An 18,086-nucleotide genomic window follows, 5' to 3' on the forward strand; every position below is an offset into this window, starting at 1 on the left:
AAACTTACAGCATTTTGTTTAAAAATTGATTTCAATTAAACAGTTACCTTTTACACTTTAAATTTTGTTTTGTATCGAGACAATTGCCAATCATCAGTGAGGACAAATTTACACACATCGAGTGATTTTTTTCACCTTAAATTCTGTGTAAGAAGTAAGGGATAGTTTCATTCAGATTTGGGTAAATGAAAGAGTACTAAATAAAAGCTTCATTTCCAATTGAAGTTTATTTACATGTACTTGGAAACTCTTTTGATTTAATCGAGTTGTTTTCATAGATGGTTGGTAAATATTTCATATTTTGCCTCAACTTTTATCAAGTTTTTGCCGTCATTCCATTGTTAAGCCTCCTATCCCCCCAAAAAACTTAACGCATTTTTTATTTTGCAGGTGCCTTCAGGTACCTTTACAAATTGTATTCAATTTTGTATGTGTTAAACGCACCCGATTTGTAAATTATAAACAAACATTACAAGTGTTGTTTTTCGTTTGCCAAAAAAGTTCTTTGATGTTTGCATGAATAACAAAACATCATGTGTTTAATTTCTCTATTAAGATAATTGTTATTTGTTATCTTTTTCTCAAATCATCTTTCTTTTCTTATGATGTGGGAGTTTTTCTTGGGCTTACCTTGAGGGAGTTTCTTCTCATTAAGAGCAAAATGAACCATGGCATCCAAAATAAAGAGAAGCAACATTTTGGTGGAAGGAAATTTCATTTCAATTTTGCGTCATTCAATTCCAAATCTGACCTATTCAGCCAGCCCCCTCCCATAAAAACTACAATGAAACATATCTGTCGCCAAATTTCCTTCCACTAAAATGGAACAGTTGTTGATGCAATCTAACGAGAATAACAGAATGTAACATGAATTAGAAACAGATGAGGCTTTGTGTGGCATAAAATACAAAGTTCTGTCGCCACAAGAACGTGGCATTAATTTGAAGCTTGATAGTAACAATTCAACTCTATGGTGTCACGGTCTTTGAAGGATTGACTTCAATTATGGATGGCTCACATTATTTTACTCTTTCTCTCTCACACCACTGTTTTGTAACGTGTTTCAATAAATGATGCCATTAAAAAATAAAGAAAAAACCACACTTTGTGTTCGGAGTGATATTCTTTATTATGAAGTTCAGCAGCCGATTTCACGAAACTTTACGCAACTGCGTAAGTCCACTTACGCAACGTCTATGGTGCAACTTACGTCATAAACGTTAGTTGCGTAAAGTTTTGTGAAATCGGCTACCAATATTTACTTTATTTGATTTTTATTGACTAGGTTTTGATTTTTTTTTTATATTACCCGTCTTTCAATATAATGAACAGATTTAATTTTTACCTCTCACTTGCTTGGTGCAAATTTCATGGCTCTGCTCACCGCAAATTTCTGCGCTTACGGCCGATAGACTTGCATGCTTTACAGGGTGCTGTTAGTGCAGAACTCCATGGTAAGCACAACTGATCAGCTAATTTCTTTATGGTTTTTATTCAGGAAAAACCCTGTTGGTATTTCGTCAATTGAAATGTATACATTTTTGCGAGTTTGAAAGTTTGTGCCCGAGAGTTAGAGGTATTCATCAAAACTAAACTTGTGTTCAGCTTTTTACTACACTGTCCATACCATAAATTTAGTGAAGTTATTATGAAAGGACTTATCTCCAGCAATATTTGAAGCGCAATAATTTGTGTTGGGATGAAATGAATTTTAAATCTGAAAGGGAAATGTTTTTAGATTTGTTTTTCTTGGAAAATGGAATGCCAGGGTGATATATTATTTATAAATTGCAGGATGTTGAATGTCACTTCCATAACATCCTTCTGTTGATGTGATTAAACACAAGATTAATTCACCACCACAGGTCAAAGGATTTTAGGGAACATTTTTCATTGTTTCATATTTCTTGTGTGTTCATTCCTTCCTCCATGGGTTATTAGTGTGTTTTACAGTATCAATGTTACACACCCAACTTTAATATAAACATCACTTATAAAATGATATTCAGAACGCAAGTTAATGATTTACAACTTCAGTAAATTTGTCCCACCTCCAAATGTAAACAAAAAACTAAGCTGTAAAAATGCACACGTGACGAGTTGAAACGAATGGGAGAGGAGGTGTCCGCGCCCTCATTCGTCCAATGATAATACAATGCGCATTGCATTAATCACGTACCACCGATTCCCCATGCATTTTGTATGCACCTTGCACATCACACGCCACATGATTACCGCCTGCAACTTGTTGTGCACACCGCGACCTACCGGCAGTCTACCGCGAATGGTGATGAAAACAACAGACCGCATCTGCTGAACTAAGCCCAGATTTTACACCTTTGTTCTCCCTGACTGCCTCCCAAGTGTCAAACTGGACATCCTCGGGAGACCATTTCGAATGTAAGGCATTTTATCTGTTCGTTAGGTCCTCAGGAGTTGTTTTCAGTGTATAGACCGGGTGTTAATCAGAGAGTTTTGTGGGGAAAAAAAATCACCGACTGTTCTGTTGGTGGTCGTCGGACGTTGCTCTAGAGCGCAACGGGTTGCTCGTTGAAAACTCTTTACGCAGGCTAGACGAACTGAAAATGGCGACTGCCGAGTTTGTAGGAGCTAATTTGGGGCCAATGCACCCCATGCATAGTGTGGTTGGGCAACCTATCATCGATATGGGACTTAATGGAGATGTTGTCGACTCCAGGAAGAGGCCGTTGGAAGGAGACATCGAAGGGGGAGTATCCAAACGTTCACACACAGTCGGCATGATCGGCAATGGTAAGTTGGCGTCGTGATGATTTACTACGTGTTTTTGAATAATTAATCATAATTTTATAGTTAGTTATGAATTTTGACTCATTTGAGTGTACAAGTATACACCATACTTCGTTATATCATCGTGCTTTACTGTAGTTTTTACAGTAGTTTGTAGAATGTTAATTTTAAAATCTCCCCCCCCCCCCCCAAAAAAAAAGAAGTCCATAGTGAATAAAATTCATTATCTTTAATTGTTAATTATAATAAATGCAGATGCTTTCTACTCTCCTCCTGTTTATAGTATTATATTAAGTATTGGTGAGGTTCGTTCGATGATAGCAGAACAAACTTTATCATACATAGTGTAGTTCTACTGTCTGTAGGCCCTACCCATTGAAATGCAAGACAATGAGATAGGAGTACTCTGGTAAACTAATTGCTTTATCAATCAGTTACATAATCCTCAAGTATGCAAGGAAGGCCTGTAAAAAATACATAATGTAATGGGTGGTGTACCTTAATCAAATGTTTGTATCATATTCATATCCTGGCAGTGGTAAAATATGGTAAATGTTGTAATAAATGCATAGGCCCTACTGTCAGCTTTGACTGTCGTTTACTTGTTACCAGGTACATCTAAACTTGATAAATTGTAATGAGCATTAGCAATTCAAGCATGATGTTATCAATCATGGTTGTAGTCTAGTTGATGCAACAATCTCGTCCATTATCAACCAAGTCCGGAATCATCATACATGGACTGGACCATCAAGAAAGATGACTCACAGTGTCAAGTGACCATTTTTAATAGGACCCCTGTCACACTCAACAACTGAACACTTAGCTTCAGTTTACAATTTATGACAACTGCCGCCCCCCCCCCCTCCATATTTTTTACTGGGTTTGTGCTGAAGTCTCAATTTTGTGACTGTAAAGTGTCTTGATATTTTTCAACATCTGGACTGCTGTGCCTCCGCTGTAGGTTTGTGGGCCACTAAGGATGTGGTCTGTAATTGGTAAACAGTATGGGCCAAGCCACCATGATATATTGGGGCATATATTGCCTTATGACCCGCTTTAAAAAAAAATTAAACCAAGTAAGCCTACATGTGCAAATGTTTTTAAAAATTCATCTTTTTAAGAAGATCTTATAATTTTTAGTTTGTTCATTTGGTCCCATCCTGTCTCAAGCCAACAATTTTCCTTATACAATTTGTTGATAACCACTTTTTAAATTCCCAACAAAGTGTCTTTTATCAAAGGGGTTAGGAATGACTACAGATGATTTTAAAGTATGTGAGGAATTACTCAGGAACGAATGAAGCAATGGTTTATTTTATTAAAAACACAAGTGATGCACACCAGTTTAAAAACAACAAAAAAAGTTTGAGACAAATTGTTCATGAATGTGTATAACTTAACTTTAAGAGTCTCAAACTGGTGTGAAGTGCCAGAAGTCAAAGTGAATGTTTTCGTCAATACTTTGTGAAAGTTCCACTATTTGCAATATCATAGAGCAAGGTACATGCACCTTCCTTTAACACACAGTGTACACAAACTGCATCAATTTTTGTTGATCAGAACATACTAATGTACCCACAGTTTGCAATAGGCCTTAATGTTTATTATGTACCTTGAAATGTGAGTCCGGATTTTGTTGGAAAGATAAACTCAACTGATCAGGAAATGCTTCTAGTTCAACGGACAGAAGGTGAAGTTTGATAGATCCTAACAAGTAAACCTGTCAATGCAGTTCATGGCATGCCCATTTCCTACACCGTGACAGTTTCTGTTCACTTTTTTTTTCCTTCAATTTCCTTGCTACATCCTCCAAAAAAAATAATAAAAGAACAGGTTGTATTGTTGAGTCGTTTTCTCTTCACCGAAGCCGTGAAATCAACTAAGCTGTATGTAGTAAATTTAAACTCAGGTTGTAATGCCGTCATCAACCTGTTGTTACCACAGCCCCTGATCAATGGAAAGCATTCAGCGAGAACAGATATTATTGATGACTTGCAGTGGACATTCAGTGTACAGCAAGTCAGACAATGGACTATTAGTAAGGAACGTAAATCCAGGAACTTGCCGACTGCAGCATGACTATCGCGCTACAACTTGTTGCCAGTCGATAAATTCAATATCTCTGAATTGGAGATTATAATGAGCTGGTTGTGTTAAGGAGGGCCTGGATGAAAGAGATGGGTTGTCTTGGAATGGTCAATGGTGTATGCATAAGGGTTCAATTTACAGTCATGCAACTACATGTTACATGTTACATGTGCTATTGAAAGCATGCTGTTATCCATATTAACATGTGGTGTGGCAGTTACATTGTGCACAAAAGAGCAATAAGGATTATACCTGTTGTTGGTCCAACCTGTTGGAGGGAGCAACTCTTGTAAGCAGTTTATTGGCACAAGAGGATCATTGTTATGTTCCTGCTTCCCCCACTATCAGGACAGTTTAGTATCACACATGTACAGGGAATCAGCTTAGCACAGCTCAGTGATTCTTCTGTCGTAGTATTAACTTGTAATACCAGCGCCTTGCAGCATTGTCAGTGTCTATTTTGACAACCTGGTGTTACATTTGCTATTTATAACCAATGATGCTGTCCCATGAAAGAGTCTTCTCTGTGCTCAAAACCTTCAACTTGTAATGTGCAAGGGGTGATTTCGTCCAGCAATTCTGCATAGCAAAACTAGCGTGAACTTATTTTGTGCACACTGAATGCCAATATTGAGTAGTAACTGATTCATTTTGTGTAGCACTTTGCTCTGCCATACAATGGAAATCGTTCACTGACAAGCCATATTTTCTCAAATGAGAAAAACACATTCTTTTCAATTCAGTCCCCGCATGTTCTTCACAGTTGATTTGCAACTCATTAACATCCCACCAACTCAACCTTCGTTGTTCATGGGCAAAATGGCAAGCCATCAAAAGCAACTTTTAACGGTTGTACACAGTATCATAAACATAAATCCGTAGGTTCATGCGTGGAGGTAGAATTACCTCCATGGTTCATGCTTGCATACTGTACAATCTATTTACTTTGAGTCACCTGGTCTTGGTTATGAATTGGCATAAAACACTGGAATCCAATTGAAATCACGTTTCACTGGGAATAGGAAGTCATACTCAATTTAAAACCTCTGTTTTATCAATAATTAATATATTATATGATTTTAATTCCCATCCTACAATTAAAGCAACTTTTGAATCCAAATTGCTATTGACGCGACAGCAATTTTACTGGGGTCCCTTGTTTTTTTAATATCTTTAGCATGGTTGTGAAATGAAGTAATGGTTGACAAGATTGTGAAAAGAACTTGGACAGTAGACAAAATTGCTGCGCTTTCTCATGATGTTGCAAATTGTAGGCCTATGTACTGTGGTGTGTGGATTTTAGGTGGAGGGTTCTGTATACTATTAGGCCTAATTGCAAAATGCAAATGTAACAAACTGTCTGAGAATGGCTACATGGAAGTGTCGATGTTAATTATAATCGTACACTCCTGTGAACAACAGCTTAGAATGCATACACCCTGCAGACAGACTACGTTAATCATTTTGACCATCAGATTGCATTGTAGACTGCAATTTTGTCTTTCTTTAAACACACCTACATTTACAATGTACAGTATGCAAATGTGGCCGACTAGAGATTCTAATCATTGCTTTTTATCTGGAGGCTCTACTTAAATACTGTAGCCATGGACCCTGCTCCCAAAGGCAGCTTGACTCAATCTGATTGCTTGCCTAATTTGCATCACAATTGGACTGACCAGCGCTAGGGTAAACATTGGACAGAATCAGGATTTTTATTTGCCCATAAATTTGCTGTTCTGGGGCATGGTTGACCTATGTAGTTTTGATTCAAAATACATCAACAGTGTAGGTATAAAACCCTTGCTCTATGATGGAGCGAAGGTCGGTTTGTGAAGCCTTGTAAAAGCCTCACAATCTGTGGCTTGTGCTAATATGCAGGGGGGGGGGGGCGGGGGCATTTTGTTTGTTGGTGTGTATTTTTTGTCTGGATGATTTATTTTGTTATATTAAAAGATCCATGGACAGTTGCCAAACAAATGAATCATTTGTTAAATAAAAGAAAATAAATTTTGGGGTTGAACAAAAAATATTTAGTACAGTGGGACTTGAACTGTGACTTCCTGCATTAACAGGCGGGTGCTCTTACTACCAACTGAGCTATCTAATGTAGGCCTACGTTGGCGGTCTCCCTACTTAGTCAATCTTTGTTCGAAGAGCCAGTCAGAAGCCATGTAGGGCCTAACTAATACTAAACATGTACCTGCAATATGTGAGATTCCAAAAAAAACAAAGGGCCCGTTCTCTTGGAATATTGAGTTGGTTTTAAAGCCTTTATTGATGCATAAAACGCAGACAAAATCCCAACAAGTCTTTCCCAATAAATATATGTGATTGTGAATAATCCCTCTTATTGATGCTGCCATGTGTCTACTCGTGTTCTCCTATAGATTTACAAATGAACAGAGAGCCTACAAAACCCAAGCTGGTCAGTCAATACTCTGGTTTAATAATTCATTAGATTGTGTTACGCCTTAAAAGAAGAAGATAAAACCTGGGGTGGTTGGTTCCCCAAGGGAGAATACCTGTTGAGTGATCAAAAGTGCACAGTATAGTTCCTCTTCTACATCAGTTATGGAGATTAAAACGTTCAAATGGTTGAATTTAGATGCCAGGTTTGGTGGCTGCATGGAATTCATAAAATTATTCACTGCAAGAGATTGGCATAGATATGATTGTTTAGTGTCCACGCACAGAAAGCAAAACTAATGAAATTTTGCTGGTGCTTAAAGGAAGGTATGTTAGTAAGTTTGGTAATCACTCATAAAATAAATGGCAAAACAAATTTAGGGGTTAGAGCAGTGCTGGGTTAGAGGCATAAAGGGCCTAATTTCATGGCTCTGCTTACCGTAAGCACAGAATTGGCGCTTACGGAAGCGGGGAATTCTGTGCTTACGGCAAGCGTATTTCACAGGGCTTGCGGCGAATTTTGGCTTCTGAGCGTGCGTACTCCACGCTACTAGGCATTCTACGCTTACAAGGCTAGTGCAGAAATTCGGCGCTTGCACCGTAAGCGGGGAATCGTGATCGCAAGCGCTGAATTGGGCGGTAAGCAGAGCCATGAAATTGGACTCTGCAGCTTTCAATAGTAGAGCATTTTGAGAAACAATGCATTTCAAATGAAGTTATGTGGTCTTAAATGTAAAAATATATCAGTTTTTATGCCCCAAAGTTTTAATCTAAGAAATGTTTAATACTGTCAGATACATTTCTTAGATTCTGTATTCCTTTACTGATTATTCTTCCTGCGTGGACATATTCGCTCCAGATTTTTCGGTAATATCTCAAAAACTTGTCCGCCTTTGAAACTAAATTTTCACATGTTAGTTTTATTGTGTAATCTACATTATGTACACCGTAGGATTTAAAACAATCCATCAGTTCAATAAACCAAAGCGATTGTCTTTAAAACACAAGTAGTTCTGTGTCAGACCTGGCAAGACGTCCAACAATGAGGAAAACACCATTGTTTGTACACCCCTTTTAAAATAAATATTGCAAGACCATAATGTAAAGAAGAAGTTGTTAAGGATGTATTCCTCTTCTGAAGAGGTTTTGAGAGAAAACAAGATTGTAGATGATAAGGCCGAACCAGCAGTGCCTGCCAAGCTGTGACAGACTCGGGCCTGATACTTCATGGAGGCAACTGAGGTGATAATAATAATAATATTATTGCGTGGAACAGTCTTTGAGATTGTTGGGAAGAGAGTTCCATAGTCTAGGTGAAGCATATTTGAAGGAACGTTGACTGCCTCCATGCCCCCTGGTCATTGCCTTGGTGCGCTTGAAATGCTCCAGTAGAAATTAAAAATGTTCTCATACTGTACAGGGTGCCCTTTACCAAGGAGAAAATGCCTTGGTGCCCTTGCCCTTTTAAAAACGAAGCATACAGGCCTACAGGCCTACAGACTGATTTCTCTGTCCGCAGAAAGACTAGTGCCACTGTCAACACCAACTGGCCAATGTATACCGACCAGTATTTATTTCCTCACCATGATTCACTGTAAATGTTTATAAATTCCTGGTCAGGCTTATGTTTACCTCTTTGATTAATTATGTTTTTTCAAGGAGGATTTTTTCAGTGGCGTGCAATGGTTCTCTATCAATCCTTGCACTGGAAAAGCAAACAGAGACTGATGATGTCCTATAAGTAACTCTGAAGACTCTACTACCCTTGATCAAAATTTATGTTTTGATTAAGAAAGTCCCCGATGACAAGATTTATCTGCAGACTTTAAGAAAGTACATGACCGGGGGAAATGATTGTCAAATAAATATTTTGAGTATGCAGTCATGAAATTGTTAGAGTTGACACAAGTTAAAAGTTTTTGAGGGAAAATTTCATAGAATCTCAGGCCTTGTCAGTAAAAATGTAAAGTTTGTTAAGTTTGTTGTTTGAACAAAACTGTACTCGTGGGTGGTAATAAACTTTGTTGTGATTTGTCACCCGTAGCCCTATTCACATGGTATGGTACTTAAATTTAACCAATGTTCCTATAAATTTACAAATGGTATGCGCACTGATTTTTTAATTACTTTGTTGTCCTCAATGCATGGCTGATAGGGAACGATTTCATCCAGCACTTTTGCATAGCAAAGTATTTCGACTGAACAAGGTTTGTGCACACTGAATGGTTGGGTAGCAAAAGATGATTTTTGAGTAGCAACTGATACAATTTGCATAGCATTTTGCTCTGCTATACAAAGGAAATCGTTCACTGGCTGGTAAAGCAGAAGGTTTGGTCATGTTGGCAGGATGCTGGCCTTCGACAAAATGTAGGTTAAAAGAAGATTTAATTTGGACAGTCCACACAAAGTGCAAATTTCACGAGCATGCAAGAATCAAGCAAGGGACCCCTGCTACATGTAAGTTGCTGTCATTTGGAAAGGGCATTACTTAATACAATATGCCTTGCCTACTGAATCAGCATCCAGTCATAGTACCCACTATGTATATGGCAGGCTCATCATATTCCTAATATCTTAACATATTTCTGACTGATCCATGACCTTAACCTGGATATCTCATACACAATGATGAACTTTACTGTCCCCTATGAAAATGAGCAGAGCCACACTGTAGTGACAGCTGTGGTTTTCACCCGGGCCCCAAAGCCCAAAGGCAAGATCGTCAAGGTCAGACTTTATTTTAAAATTAAGATCATTTTACTCTGAATCATTCTTGGCTTATCAAGAAGTGAAAAGCGCTTAGCAGAAGGCTGCTTGCACTATGGAACCGATAAAAACAGGTCTACATCAAAATTCAATTCTGTGGAAGAGTCGGGCATGATGTATTTATATTATTTTGAAAGGGCAGGGCAGCTTTTCTTAACTAGAGGGCACCTCAGTGAGGGAAATGTAGAACTGTACACTTCTATTGGAACATTTCAAGGGGCACAAAGGAGCACCAAGGCAGTGGCCAAGGGGCACCAAGGCATTGGCCTAGGCAGGGTTTACCCTTGGCTAAACTTTCTTTAGTAACTGGCCAGCAGGACCAGTTAGGTTGTTGTTTCACTAGCACGTCACCGAGTTACTTTTAAACAGTGAATTAGCCACTCGGACCACTTGGCGAGAATGGAACTGGTCCAGTGTTAAGGGAGAATGCTGCTAGGGGCATGGAGGCAATTACTGTCATTCTGGTTAATTGTGGACCAATCTGTTTGAGGTTAATTTCTTAACAACCTTCTGTACGAGTGTTTGCCATCATTACTTGGACGCTTCTGTCCTCATGTACAAGTGTACAAAAGCTTCAACTCGCCTCTTGGCATTTTCTTGTTTTCGTTTGTGTCGTGCGTGTTGTACTTAACAAAAAAAGAACGTGTTATACTTTATAAAAAAGAACGCTGTATGTATTTGCATATTAGGGGAAAACACTCAGTGGACGACCCTGATGGATTTGTCGAGGAGATACCCATGTCTTCTACACTAGAAAAGACAAATCCCTGGCGTGTACGGCACACAGTGAATCGCCATGCATTTAGTCAGTCTAGTTTCAACACTTCGCATGTGTTAGCTAAGTAACCCTGTACTGTACACAGTTGCCAGCGAAGGTGTAGTGTACAGGCCAAGGTGACTACGTGTACCTGTAGTGTGAGCTGAGATTTTGTTTCTGTCCATCTTATTACCGCAATGACTAGGATTTTGTGGTCAAATTCAATATAAATATTTAGAAGATGCGAAAGCAGAAGTACGTTTTCATTCACTGCTGTGCAGGCCTGAATGCTTCGTTTTTAGAGGGGAAGGGCACCAAGACATTTTCCCATTGGTAAAGGGCACCCACCCTATGAGAAAAATTGTAAATTTCAACTGTGTTCATGGGCACCAAGGCAATGACCAGCGGGCATGGAGGAATCACCTTCATTGCCTCTGTGAAGTATGAGGCCATGCTCTGTTTTATTAATTAAGCAGTATTCACACGACAGCAATTTAACTGGGGTCCCTTGCTTAGTTTTAGCATCCGTTGTAAAATGTAGCAATGGTTGACAAGATTTTGCAAGAGCTTGGACAGTAGACAAAAATTGTTGCTCTTTCACATGAGGTACATTTTGTAAAATTTTACAAACACGCTACAATTTAGCAAGGGACCCCTGCTCAATTGCTCCCATGTGAAAGGGGCTTTAGAACTCGGCGTTGAACAAAGTGCATACAGTTCATGTTTAACTTCTACATGCATACTGTAGATGCTTCACACCCGTTACATGTTCTGTTTATCTACAGTAGATACGTGCTGATTCAGCCGATGTCCCAACGGTGCAGTGTAGCTGGAATAATTCAGTAAATCCCCATTAGTGGCAATCTGCCAGTCCACTGCTTGTTGCAAGCCTCCTTGCTTCTACCTAATGTAATTTGTACATCATGTCTCCTTGATGGATATACACTGTCAATTAGTAATTGTCCATTGATTTAATAACAAGCCAAAGGTACTAGTGTGTTCTGGCTGGAGACAGTTATGTGGTCTAGGCACAATGCCCTTGGAATATCTCTGGAATTTGATTAGCGCATACTGTACATTTATGACATTAATTTGGAAGATCTTGATTTACATGCTGCGAGGTAATGAAGCTGCTCACAAATTCTTATGTTTATGCTGAGCATATAAATTAAATATGCACAGCTCATGTCTTTGTTTTATCACAGCCATAATCGTGGGTACACTTACGTTGCAATTTAAGTGGTTTTCACACGACAGCAATTTAACTGGGGTCCCTTGCTTTAGCATGTTTTCAAATGTAGCAATGCAGTAGAAAACTATTGTTGTCCTTTCACATGAGGTACATTTTGTAAAATTTTACAACCACGTAAAATAGCAAGGGACCCATGCTAAACTGCTGTTGTGTGAAAGGGGCTGAATACACCATATGAACCACATAACATTGAGTAATTCTTGGCAGTTTTTGTATTTGACAAACTCCAGGGTTTTATTTTGTTCGTCATTGACACAGCGATTACTAACTGATGTAATTGAGATTTACAGTAACTGCTATCAAACAGAAAACTCAGTCTGTTTTTTTGTCCAAAACTGTTTGCAAAATGTTGTCTTTTCTTTTTTTCACTACAAGTTTATACATAACATTTAGGCCTACTTGTGTGTGTTAATTAATAAACTGCTTTCCGGGAGCCACTTTTTTGCCAGCCTTCCAGCCTGGCCTTCTAGTCTCAACATTTGGTTTGGTCATGTGTTGTACCCAATTTGTATGTGGTGCCACGTAACTGAGTTTAGTTGCTCGTAAAATTTCACACACACATTGCTTGAAATTGAAGAAGAAAACAAATGGAGACTGGGGAAAGATGTTATCAGGTAGGCCAAGTAAAGAGATCTGGGAATGCGATCTGGGAATGCGCTGGGTTTCAAGGGTAGTGAAATTGCATAATGTTTAAAGCTACAGTCTGGGTGATGGCATCTAATGGTGCATATGGTATGGTCTATGGCCATGAAATTCTGTATATTTTTTGAGCAAATTGTTGAAGGCAGCATTCTTTATGAATTGAATGATGTCTTGATACACTTTTTTGTACATGCACCCACCAGGTTGTCCCTCATTGATGTATTTTCTGTGAAACTGAAAAACATAAGTGTCAAGCTTTTCTGTTTTAAAAAAGACAAGTTACAACTTACTATGTCAGTATTTTTGGTTGAAATGTTATATTGAGGGAATGCTGTACACTGAACATTTTTAACTGTGGAGGGTTTGCCAATAACTCTTTCAGTAATTAGCCAGTGCATTGTCATTTTGACATTCTGGCCAGCCTGAGGCCAGTCATTTTAGTGCAGGGCTATTAAAGACACTGGACACTATTGGTAATTGTCAAAGACCAGTCTTCTCACTTGCTGTATCTCAACATATGCATGAAATAACAAACCTGTGAAAATTTGAGCTCAATCAATCGTCATAAGTTGCGAGATAATAGTGAAAGAAAAAAAACCTGTGTCATACTCATACGAAGTTGTGTGCGTACAGATGCTTGATTTTGAGACCTCCAATTCTAAATCTGAGGTCTCGAAATCAAATTGTTGGAAAATTACTTCTTTCTCGAAAACTACATTACTTCAGAGGGAGCCATTTCTCACAATGTTTTATACTATCAACAGCTCTCAATTGCTCGTTACCAAGTAAGGTTTTATGCTTTTGAGTCATTACCAATAGTGTCCACTGCCTCCAAACTCATGACCAGACAATTATGCCAGTTGATCTTGTGTCTTTCAATTAAAACAAGAAATGGTAGGGCCTATTAGAAATGTTGAGTTTAAATCTGAGAATTGTCTTTTTTTTGTGTTGATAAAAGTACAACCTATAACTTAAGAATGAGGTAAACCTTCTCTTGTTCAAATAAAAACAGTTTACATAAAAACAGTTTACTTAAAAACAGTTTACTTAAAAACAGTTTACATGAAACTGTGTAGCTTTTTCTCTGGTCTTGCTGGTCTTGACAGTAGAAATGTTGAGCTACAGCATAAGCCCTATAGTCTTGTGGATGTTCCTTCCTAATTCAAGCCCTGCACACAGAAGCACACGCATAGGTTGGCCAATGAGGGCAGACCACTCAAGTGCTGTCAGCTCTCCAATGCTCAATACCAAGTCAGTTTTTCAGGTAATATTTGTTTTGAGTAATTACCAAACGTGTACCTTCCCTTTAATTCCATTTTGTTGAGATAGGAAAGTACATTGTGAAGACCAACAGACTGTATTGTAAAATTGTATAATAATGAAAAAACCTTTAAAGCCAATGATGCCCTTGTGGAACTAAGGAATGTGCAGTACACTGATTTACAATACAAGCCTTCAGTGTATGTGTTACTTGACAAGAGATTATCAGCTTTGAAGTCAAGCCTATTCCAGACTGGTGCACCCATTCAATGACATGGTACCACCTCCTTTGTGCTTGCATCCTTGGCAAGCTATTCTTATGGTTAACTGGGTTTGAGGTCACAGGGTCGCAGTGAAAAGGGGCTTCTCTGGGAGGGCTATGGAGGGTCTATGTACACAACAACACTTTGACTAGACGTTCACATAGTGTGAAGGCGAGAGTATTCAGAAAAGAATACGCACCATTCACTTGTAATGTTTTACTAAATGATGGATGAAATAGACAACCATTCGGTCTTCAAATTCTCTCCTGGTGATTGACGACTTTATTTGCAAGAAATGTTATGGTTTGGTTGTTTGTTTCAGTGGACCAGTCATGGGCACAAGTCTGTGTAACTGGATCAAAGATCCAAGGTCATGCAATTCAATTCTTTATAAATGGGGATTTTTTGTGATGGAATTGGTAGATAGTATCTGTAGGAAAACTGGAGAGGAGGAGAACCATTACAATAGAGCGTGCTGTACGGAAACCTCTAAATGTTTAGTAAAGGGAGTGTAGGTGTACACAAATAAAATCTCAGTGTGCAATGTAAACATTAATGAATTGGGCTTGAATTTGGGGGAGGAGATGTCGGTAATCCAGGGGTTGATTTCACAAAGTCTTATCTCGAGTTAGGACGAGTTACTCTAGTGACTAGCCATAGGTTTTTAATATTTCCTAGGACTAGTCCTAACTCTTTGTGGAATTGACCCCTGGGCATGTAGCTACAATTATTTCCTTGGCCAGAGTTGTTTGTAACGAGACTGGAATGAAATTGAGAACAAAACTGTCTATGTATAATAGTTACAAAAGTGGCAAGCCAAAAAAATTCTCATTCTCATTAGCTTTATGGGTGAGTATAATTTGATACTCACTTATTATTTAGCATAATTACTTGTTTATTGCAGCCCGGGGTGGGGCGGGGAATTGAATTACACAGAACAGTAAATAAAAAGCTAAAAATACACAGTCGGTAATTAAAAAACACAGGATTTGGAAGAGATTTGTCTGACTCAAAGTCAACAATTTTCATTTGGTAAACACAAGAGCACTTGACTTGTCCAGTTTACTGGCCTTCCACTAAAATCTAGGGCCTATATGCCCTTGAAATGCTCCAGTAGAAATTAACAATTTCCTCATAGGGTGCCCTTTACCAAGGAGAAAATGCCTTGGTGCCCCTTGCCCTGTTAAAAACGAAGCATACAGGCCTGAAGCTCTGTTGAAAATCAAACTGAATATCTCATTTAGAATAATACTAATTCAAGCCTACATGCTTCCTTTTTAAAGGGCAAGGGCACCAAGGCATTTTCTCCTTGGGAAAGGGCACCCTATGAGGAAATTGTAAGTTTCTACTGGAGTATTTTAAGGGCACCAAGGCAATGACCAGGGAGCATGGAGGCAATCGCCTTCAGGCCTGCTAGTTATAAGCATCTGTCTGTAACGCAACTATTGAACATGTTCATCATAATTAGAGCTCATTAAAATCAAAGGAAAGCTTTCTTGATTTGCTGGCGAACATTTTTTTTTTTATCGGCAACAGTTGACATTCCCGGACTAGAGGACTCCTTTGGTTGTATCCGGTGGCTGCTAGTAGTAGCTGCAGTGTGTCTCCATTGCTAACCAACCGTCATTAGAGCAACATGCAATAACATATGGCAATAATTATCAGCACATTGCAGAGTGCAGGGAAACATGAAAGACTGAAACCCCGCACTGGAGGGTCCCTTCCCTCGTAGCGCAGAATATCCAATTAAAATACAAAACTTGAAGGTGAAATGCACCAGAAAGGGTTGACTGTAGAGTGCATTCAACCCCTAGCATGGATGTAATTTCAGTGTTCGGCACTCCACTTATAAAATTGAATCTTTCAGTGTTCGGCACTCCGCTTGAAAACTTGAATCTTTTACCCCTAAAATTTTTATCGTTGAATTTGCCTGCCTTGTTCAATTGAATTTGCTGTCTCTAGTGCACACAACCTACTAGATAATGTTATAAGTTATGCGGTGCAAAGTTTACCATTAATTTTTCACTTCCAAGTTAATGGATAACTACAGATAGAAAAAGCAATGTTGATTTAGGGGCAGCTATTGATCGTCATCTACTGCCATTGTCCTGGTTGTACTCCATGTGTGCAGTAGTAATAATGGTTAATAAGTACCTATTTTTATTACACAAAATGGGGCAGGATAATTTCCCAAGAGCCCTTAAGGCCCAAATGAAGAAAAAAAAATCCAAATAGGATGCAAGTGAGTTTTCGTTGGACTACTTCTAGAATTGATTTTTTTTTTTATTTTACAACACTCTAACATTACTTTTTATTGCAAAGCTGAAGTACCCATTCGTTAATCTTCAATAGGATGTTGTTTGGACAAATATTGTACGGCAGGACTTGTTCGGTCATGTGGTTACTGGTCACATACTAAAATAACTGGACTTTGGCTAATGGTCCAGTGGGTGTGGTGAGAACGCCCATGTTGGTTTGAAAACATGATGAAGTCAAAGTTTGAGGTGACAGTTTGTGTCAAAACATTTTGGTTTATGATACTTTCCATCTTCTGTACAAATGATATAAACATTAAAGTATATCCCACATGTTTCACGGATGGTTTCGGTTCTAACAATATTTCCAGTTGTTTGATAACGGGCCAAGCATGACCCCATTCCTACAAAAGTAAGGGTTTGTGCTGGTATCAAGCTCACATCTCTGTCCAGTCCAAAGCATAAACTCCTCCCCAAAAAGCTAGAGGGTTGAACAGCATAAACTAATTTGGTTGAAGTGTTTATGTGCACATACTCTATTTACATGGTTTGTATCAAAGGCAAGTACTGTTTACCCCCAGGTATGCATTCTGCTGTAAACTGTATGCGTATTATCATGCGCTCACACTTTATATCCATACAATGTATGCAGACAAATGCTTGCCTCCACAAGTAGGAAAAAGCAATCATACATTGTAGGCATATACATTTGTACAGTAGGCCTACGTGTATACCTTTATGTGCACAGGCCTGTATGCTTCGTTTTTGAAAGAGCAAGGGCACCAATGCATTTTCTCCTTGGTAAAAGGGCACCTACCCTATGAGGAAATTGTGGATTTCTACTGGAGCATTTTAAGGGCACCAAGGCAATGACCAGGGGGCAATCACCTTTGTTGTCTCCGTGAAGTATCAGGGCTGTGTGCATACTGAATACTGAATACAATGAAATGTAAATTATCGGAAGTATCACAACTAGAACACAGGTAAACATCCTGTGCAGTTGCAATGCATACATTAGAATGAATTCTGCAGCTGGTTTTTTTTTTTTTTTTTTTTTTTTTTTGCTTGTTTTTTTCTATGTAATAGCCTACATTCAACGTCATCAGTAAAGCCAAACTGCATCTGGTGGAAGTAACAGCGGGCAAATAGTCTCCAGTTCATTTTGCAAGAATTTAGTGCCGAGGTGAATGTGCGTATAATTCAGGTTTGATACATCACAAAGGCAATTGCCTCAGTTGCACATGGTCAATGTGTTGGTGCCCCATGAAACTTTGTGATACAAAATTTAAAATGTCCTCAAAGAGGTGTCTTGATGCCCTTGCCCATTCAAGAACTAAGCACCAGGCATGACAACTGCATACAATGATGTGTTTAACATAATATATTTTTTTATGTGCATATGAATTCAGGGAAATGCATACCACTTCACAGCTGAAAGTGAAGTTTAAACAAAATAAGCAGGGGGTACCACTGGTAATGACACGTACACTGTTTTTCCGAGTGACAGTTTCAACATAGTGATCAAATGAATTTTCAAGATTTTAATAAGGGAATCGATGTGTGGTGAAGAGGTTTTTAACTAGTGGTTTAATCCCAACAAGGCCTGGTTCTTGATAATTTCG

At 38.6% G+C, this 18,086-nt stretch overlaps 1 protein-coding gene across 1 annotated transcript in view; it reads left to right on the top strand.

Annotated features, from left to right (window-relative positions):
• The first annotated feature begins 2,232 nt into the window (after positions 1 to 2,232).
• Positions 2,233 to 18,086, top strand: part of LOC117289289 (RNA-binding protein Nova-1-like) — a 71,545-nt gene continuing 55,691 nt past the window's right edge. Inside the window, exon 1 of the mRNA XM_033770350.1 lies at positions 2,233 to 2,772. Within this exon, the coding sequence (XP_033626241.1) occupies positions 2,586 to 2,772 (187 nt within the window). The 5' untranslated portion in view covers positions 2,233 to 2,585. The remainder of the gene's footprint in view (positions 2,773 to 18,086) is intronic.

The sequence above is a fragment of the Asterias rubens genome, chromosome 1, assembly GCF_902459465.1.
Source record: "Asterias rubens chromosome 1, eAstRub1.3, whole genome shotgun sequence".
Lineage (NCBI taxonomy): Eukaryota > Metazoa > Echinodermata > Asteroidea > Forcipulatida > Asteriidae > Asterias > Asterias rubens.